The 8009-nt window shown below is 33.9% G+C and overlaps 1 protein-coding gene across 1 annotated transcript; it reads right to left on the reverse strand.

Annotated features, from left to right (window-relative positions):
* Positions 1-5639: 5639 nt before the first annotated feature.
* On the reverse strand, positions 5640-7751 carry LOC130982027 (cysteine synthase-like). Its single transcript, XM_057905844.1, has 10 exons — positions 7710-7751; positions 7499-7608; positions 7358-7415; positions 6910-7173; positions 6692-6829; positions 6544-6595; positions 6305-6384; positions 6093-6152; positions 5847-5927; positions 5640-5732 (listed from the first exon to the last, which is right to left on the reverse strand). The coding sequence occupies exons 1-10, from the start codon at positions 7749-7751 to the stop codon at positions 5640-5642; spliced, it is 978 nt and encodes a 325-aa protein (XP_057761827.1).
* Between the last annotated feature and the right edge of the window lie 258 nt (positions 7752-8009).

Genomic DNA, 8009 nt, shown 5'->3' on the forward strand with positions numbered 1-8009 from the left:
CAGTCTCACCTTTTTTGGTGACTTACGTCAGTCAATCCAACGAATTTTAGGTCTGTTTGTCATTTCTAATTATAACAGATCAACTCAATGCAAAATTAATATATACAAATTTATAAATATTATATACTAAAGTAATAACATTTTATTTTCAAAAATTAAATTTAACAAATATTATATTATATTTATATCAAAATAAATTATTTTAAAATAAAAATAATACTATGTAATATAAAAAATATTAATTAAAATATAAAAATATAATATAATATTATTAATTTCACTTTAAAAAATTATTTGATTCAGATAAGTTAACTCAAGACATAACCTAAACCTAATTTAAAAATAATATCAAATAAAAATGACAAACCAAAAACAGGCCAAATATACCTTGAGTCTGGATGGGCCGGTCTTGAACATTAAATTAGTTGAACTTTATTTTATAGTTAAATTCATTAATAAATTTTATAAACTCATCATGTTATACATATTTTCTAACTATAGTATTTTCTAACTATAGTAGTTAAAAAATATATATAGCATGATGTCTTTGTGGTGTATATTGATGAATATTAACTATAAAATTGTCTTTTTGTGCAATCCAACCATACGGGTTCTCGCACTAAACAAATTCAAAAACTAATTAGTCTCAGGATCGGATATTTATTCCCATTCCACAACTGCAAACAAGCCACAAAAAAAAGTATTTAGAGGAAAACGGAAAAGTCAAAATCCTGGAACTGCACTGCAATCTGAAAAGAAAGTTGAGAACTTGAGCAAAGAGTAATGGTTGAAGAATAATAAGAAAGACAGGGTAACCATTCACGAGAAAAGTAGTGTGAAATAAATAAATAAATATAGAAATGTTTTTAGGTGGGTGTCCATGATTAATAAGAATGAAAGGGAAAAAGGAAAAGGAAAAGCACTGAAGAATGAACTAGTGTTGGAATTGAAGGAGGAGGCTCAGATTCGCCTTTTGTCAGACAAGAAATGGGGGAAGGCATGCATGCATGGCTGCATCAACAGGCAGGCAGACACTACACTGAGTCACCTTGCCACCACACACACCTCTCAACCCCCCAACTCATATGTCTGTTCCAATTGAAGAGATCATCATCACTGCCTCGTCATAATAAGAAGAAGAAGAAGAAGAAAAAGAAGTAGTTCCATATATATATATGATATGATTCCAAGTAGAAGAAGCAGAAGCAGAAGCACATGCAATAACACTAACGTTGAACGGAAAAAGAGAGAGAGAAAGAGAGAAAGAGCGAGGAAATTATTGCATGTGAATTTTGTTCTTGTTCTTCTTGTTTGTTGCTGCTGATGCTTGTAGGATGGGAAACGGAGAGAGGGGAAGTAATCATAGGCATTGAGAAGTCAAGCCTCATACTTAAAACTAATCACAGGAGTCAAAGGAGGCTCAGGTTGGCATTCACACTGAGAGGGGCAATATGACGAACAACATGGCTGCGTCAACAAAAACAACGCCTCGCCACCATGCTCGTCCTCACTCACCACTCAATGCTCAAATGCACAACACCATCATCACTGCCTCATTCTATCACAACATATCATCAGATCACAGTCAAATCAAGAGGAGATGTATACCTGCTTTGCGTTTACTCACTCGCCAACGCAGGGCACCTTTCAACCCTAATTAGCTTCATCGTTGGCCTTCTCATCCAATTTCAGCTCCAGCTCACCTTTTAACTCCTTTTTCTTTTCGGGCCAATGCTAACCAATTATGTGTAACGGCCCAAAAATCATGGACCCTGTTTTTTATCCAGTTAATTTTGGGTTTTGAAAAAAAAATTCAAAGCAAACCATGAAAATGGGTTTTTTTACTTGACAAACAGAACAATATTCCATATTAATAAAATTTAGATTTAATTGTTCTATAAATATTTATAGTTTTATCAAATTTTTAATTAAGTTTTTATACTTTTTTTTTTAATTGAGTTCTTATACCATATAATTATTTTCAATTTAGTTTCTATCTTGACAAAAACGTTTGAGATAACAGAATATTTTATTTAAAAAAACGAATATTCTCACCATTGGGGTTGGAGTTCAAGTTACTCGCTCAATTTAAAGATGCTATTAGAAAATATGCTTTATTAAATAGAAGGTTAGGTATGTCAAGAATGATAAACTTGGTGAGATATAGAGTGGGTTGGAGAAGAAAGAAAGAAAAGTATAAGTGGATGACATTTGCATGACCGGTGGTTTCTGATTGTTTTTGGCTGAAAACTCTGAATGTGAAGCACACCTGTAAACGGAAGTAAAGAATATCTAATTTCACCGACATTTAAATAAACTTATAATTTCTAAAGACATACAATAAATTATAATTTTTAAATTCATAAACGTTAAAATCTTTGTAATTCTAAATATTTAATAAACATAATCATCAACTAAGTTTTTTTGAAACAAAATAATAAACAAAAATTGTCTAAAGAAAAACAATCATTTTTCATGGCATATAATTAAATATTATCCAAGTCTCTAATCAATCAAGCATAGTCCAAATTATAACTTAAAGTAAAGCGAACAAATATTCCAAATACATGCACAAAAATAACGTTTCAATTTTTTTTTTGTCAAGTGGATTGGACAGCCCCCAATTCTAGGCATTACACCCGTATAGTTCTATGTGAGGCAAACAAAGTTGCCATCTGACCCAGGCCTCGGCTGCAATAACATTTCAAATTCAATTATCATCTTAAACCCAAGACCCGTGGCTTAGGCAGTATGGATTAGGTGGACTTTTTTTATTATGGCTGTCTCAAATTTTTATCCCGACTCCATCTTTTTTGGCGAGTTACGCAAGCCGGTCCAGCGGATTTTAGTCTATTTGTCACTCTTAATTATAACATGTCAACTCGATGCAAAATTAATATATACAAATTTGTAAATTTTAGGATAATTCACCCTGATAAGCCAATTAGTGTAAAAAATTACACCAATAAGCTAATAAATGCAAAAGTGGTTCATGAATCAATCAAGACACATTTCTATGGATAATTCGAACTCCACACTCAATGTAATTCGAATCAGTCTGATTCGAATTACACACACGCACACACCTACTAATTTGAATCAACCTGATTCGAATCACACACACATGCAATCCAAAGTAATTCGAATATTCCAAAATCATAGCTAAGCAAGAATAAAAATACGTAAATATATAACGAAACTGATAAAAAATATCTCCAAATAAACCACAATTATCTATAAAAAAAATAGAGTTATCACCAAATAATGGTCGTTGCTGAGTTTGATTATAGTCAAGTTTGGTGCTATATTTGACTACTGAGTTTGATTATAAGTGTTTATTGGGTTTGATTATACTCAGGTTCAATGCTTGTAGCTGAGTTTGATTATAGATGTTTATTGCGTTTGATTATATTCAAGTTCAATGCTATATTTGACTACTAAGTTTGATTATAATAGTTTTTATTGAAAATATAAACCCTAACCCTAACCCCTAAGTCCTAACCCCTAACCCCTAAATCCTAAACCCATGAACCCTAAACCCCTAAGCCCATAAACCCAAAAACTCTAAACCATAAACCTTAAACCATAAACCATAGTTTGATTATCATGTTTATCGAGTTTGATTATACTCAAATTTAGTGCTAAATTTGACTAATGAGTTTGATTAATATATGTCTATTGAGTTTGATTATAGTAAGGTTCAGTGCTTGACTGCTGAGTTTGATTATAAATGTTTGTTGAGTTTGATTATAAATGTTTATTAAGTTTGATTATAGTCAGATTCGGTGCAAACTCAGGTTCAGTGCTTGACTACTGAGTTTGATTATACATATTTATTGAGTTTGATTATAGTCACGTTTGTTGCCATATTTCACTGCTGAGTTTGATTATAAATTTTTATTGAGTTTGATTATAGTCACATTCGGTACTATATTTCACTACTGAGTTTGATTATAAATGTTTATTGAGTTTGATTATAGTCATGTTCAGCGCTATATTTTTCCATTGAGTTTGATTACTCACTCCTTCACTCATTCACTAGTTCTCTCATTCACCTAGCGATCTACTCACCCTTCCACTGCTACATCAATTTAGCTTAAATACGAATTATTACTAGCACCGAAAATTGAATAATTCGAATCACCCCAATTCGAATTACTTTGAAATGTGTGTGTATAATTTGAATCATGCTGATTCGAATTACTGTGTGTGTAATTCGAATCAGGTTGATTCAAATTTGTGGGTGTGTGCGTATGTGTAATTCGAATCAGAACATAGAGTTTGAAAGTTCGAATTAGATTAATTTAAACTACATAGGTTGATTCATGAACCAGTTTTACTTTTAGCTGATTGGTGTAAATTTTCTCCCCCCTTAGCTTATTATAGTAAATTACCCTAAATTTTAAATGCTAAAGTAAAAAAAATATATTTTTAAAAATTAAATTTAACAAATATTATATCATATTTATACCAAAATAAATTATTTTAAAATAAAAATAATATTATATAATATAAAAAAATATTAATTAAAATATAAAAATAATATAATATTACTAATTTTATTTTAAAAAATAATTTCTAGATAAATTGACCCAAAATATAACTTAAATCCAATCCAAAAATAATATCGACTATCGAATAAAAATGACAAACCAAAAACAGATAAAATATACCTCGAGTCCGTGTGGGCCGGTCTTGAACATGCCTAAGATGTACTACTACTTTTAAAGCAACTCAAGGAAGATGCTTATTGCAGCTGAGGTCCAGCACAGTTGGCATATCTGTCCGCCTCATACAATGCTGCACCCGGGTTCAAATTCCAGCTGAGGCTGGTTGTGGTTTAAGAACCCATGATACCTATGGTTGTGTGTGTGTGTGTGAAACATGGGTGAAATGCCTAGGATTGGGGGCTGTCCAATCCACTTGACCAAAAAAAAAAAAAAAAAAAAAAAAAGAGGAAGATGCTTATTGCCTTATTCCCTCCACAAATCAGAAATGTGGAAGCTTTTCTCTTTCTCTAAACGCTTTCACCTCTGCTTCACCAACATTCCTCAATGCCCATCACAACACCACCAATCAAGCATGGAGGTAGACGACGATGACTTGTTCTTATTCGTCTTTAGCAGACTCTGACACGTGTGATGATGAGTTACCACCTCACTTACCATCCGTGATCTCCACAAAGCCCTACTTCTTCTCTTCAGCACATGACCTCGTACTACCACTCTGTGGTCCCAATAATTGAGGGAGGAGTGGGAGTTCCATGAAGGAAATGAAGATTGGGATTTAGAAATGCTGACAAAAGGTAGGTGTTGGTGATCACAAAATCAAGAAAGACGGGCACGCATAAGAGAGGGACGCTGCTGTTCTACTGTCTATGCAATATGCATGCATGCTTCATCAATACAATATTACTTTTTACTTCTTAGCTTTGCTTGTTCCTTCTTATTTTTACTTATTTAATGAAAAATGAAAAATGACAGCTTAAAATAATAGTTCAAGATTCAAATTTCCTTTTTCAAGTATTTTGAAGCAAAATTTATTGCAGAGTCACAGAAAATAGTTTTCTAGGATCACTAGCTGCGTCTATTTGATCAATCTCCATCTGAAGCAACTTAAGAGCTTAGGGTGGATGGAATTCAGGGCTCAAAAGTCATGCTTTCAGCTTGCCGTTTAATCGATTCAAATAGAACAGAGGACAGGTACCTCTCTCCAAAGCTAGGGAAAATAACCTGCACCATATAACCCCAATTCAGAAATGCCACAAACATGTCCCATAATCTCAGTCTTTCAAATAGAGATTTCTAAATACTTTCACCAAAACTTTAGGGGTACAATCAACTCACCACAATAAGCTTTCCAGCATATTCTGGCCTTTTTGCTATCTTCATGGCAGCAGCTGCTGCTGCTCCAGAAGATATTCCCACCTGCAACAACATCCAGAGGAAGACTGTAAAACTGAGAAAAAGAACAAATTTATAACCTGCTTCCACTTTAACTTCCGAAATTCGCTCAACAACATAAATTGATTCTAGTACAATAGACATTTTCAAGCTCGATCTTCTCAGTTTCTACAGATTTGGGGAACTTACAAACAGGCCTTCTTTAAGCATAAGTTGCTTTGCAGTTTCTATAGCTTCTTCACTTGATATCTGCCAATTTAAACATATCTCAAGAGTTAACAAACATAAAATGCATGATTTTTTTAGTCTTATTCCCAATTCAAACATATTGAATGCTCGTGTAACTTTCTAAAAGGTATTCATGAATCACAACATTTTATCAACTCTTGAATAAAGCTTACTTGAATGATTTCATCGAGAAGATTGACTTCCAATACACCGGGGACAAAGCCTGCACCAATCCCCTGAATCTTGTGTGGACCTACACATTAATAATGACAAATTGCAACTCAATGGGTACTACAAAAGTACAAATGAAGTTGTGGACCTTAACCCTCAGGACTTCTAATAAATAAATAACCTTTTAAAAAAAAAAAAGAAAAACAAGAAAGTCATTGTCACAGAAGAGGTTGTAACTCACCAAGTTTTCCTCCTGAGAGCACTGGACTTTCTGTTGGTTCCACACCAATCAACTACAAAAAGTCAAAAGAAAAATGATAACATAAGAAAATAACACCATGATTATAGCAGAAATTATCTTCTGCAAATGTATCTAAAGAGCAGCTAACCTTTAAGTTGGAATTCTGCTCTTTCAGATATTTCCCTGCACCAGTGATGGTACCACCAGTACCTATCCCGCATACAAGCATGTCGACTTTTCCTTCCGAGCCTTTCCATATCTCTGGGCCAGTGGTTTCATAATGTATCTGCCACAAGAACAAAATTGATCACCCAAAGTTGGCAAGAATCAGTTGTACTAATTATAGAATAGATGTGTTTCTGGTACCTTGGGGTTGGCTGGGTTTTCAAATTGCTGAAGCATGTAGGAATTGGGAGTCTTAGCGACAATCTCTTCAGCCTTCTGAAGGGCTCCTTTCATTCCCTTTGCAGGGTCTGTCAGAACCAACTCAGCCCCGAAAGCCAACAGAGTGATTCTTCTTTCGAGACTCATTGAAGCAGGCATTGTAATTATGAGCTTGTAACCCTTGGCTGCGGCCATGAAAGCTAATCCGATGCCAGTATTTCCACTTGTTGGTTCAATCAGAACACTCTTCAGTAAAATATGAGAAGAGCCACATGCAGATAAGAAACAAATCAGATCATACATCTAAATAACCAACACTATCTTCCATCAATCCACATTCTAGCTAGTTCTGCATCTCAGTTTTAACAGAAAGTAATAAACAGTAACACCATTCAACCAAAGCTAAAATCACTTTCAAGAGTAAACCAACCTTTCCAGGTGATATAAGCCCCTTCTCTTCTGCATCAGCAATCATACTGTAGCCAATCCTGCATGCCACACACATATATTAAGAACTGAGACTCGTGACAATTAGAGAAAACAAAGAAAAGAAAAGGAAATGAGTATGTACCTGTCTTTGACACTAGAACATGGCTCCATCAATTCTAGTTTGGCAGCAATGCGGGCAACACAACCATCGGTAACTTTATTAAGATATACAAGTGGGGTTTTGCCAATTAACTATACAAAAGTTAGAATCTAATGAGAAAAACTACCAAGTGGGGCAAAGCAAAACCTTTAAGAACTTAGAAACATTAAACGGAAATGGACATCAAACTCACTTGTGTAACATCATTGGCGATTCCAGCCTTTTCAACAGCCATGATATCAGCTTATAACACTGAGAATCAAAGATACAACTATGAGCACATCGACAACAAATTCCATTAACCAAAAATTTTTCTTAACAAAGAAAAAGCCAAATACGTATCTGTCTTTCGTGGGAGATAATAACAGAGAAGAATAATATTTAAAGAAAACTTTTGCATTGAAAACTCAGATCAGCAAAACACCAAAACCGAAAATTCAGCTATGGAAAAGTGATATATCTCATTCTCAAAGTTTTGTCGACACCACTTGTA

This window comes from Arachis stenosperma, chromosome 5, assembly GCF_014773155.1.
Source record: "Arachis stenosperma cultivar V10309 chromosome 5, arast.V10309.gnm1.PFL2, whole genome shotgun sequence".
Lineage (NCBI taxonomy): Eukaryota > Viridiplantae > Streptophyta > Magnoliopsida > Fabales > Fabaceae > Arachis > Arachis stenosperma.

Coding starts and splice junctions, on each gene's coding strand:
- LOC130982027 (XM_057905844.1), bottom strand. CDS start 7,751: ATGGCTGTTGAAAAGGCTGGAATCGCCAATGATGTTACACAA. Junction 7,609..7,709: donor TCGCCAATGATGTTACACAA/GTGAGTTTGATG, acceptor ACTTTTGTATAG/TTAATTGGCAAAACCCCACT. Junction 6,596..6,691: donor AGCAGAATTCCAACTTAAAG/GTTAGCTGCTCT, acceptor GACTTTTTGTAG/TTGATTGGTGTGGAACCAAC.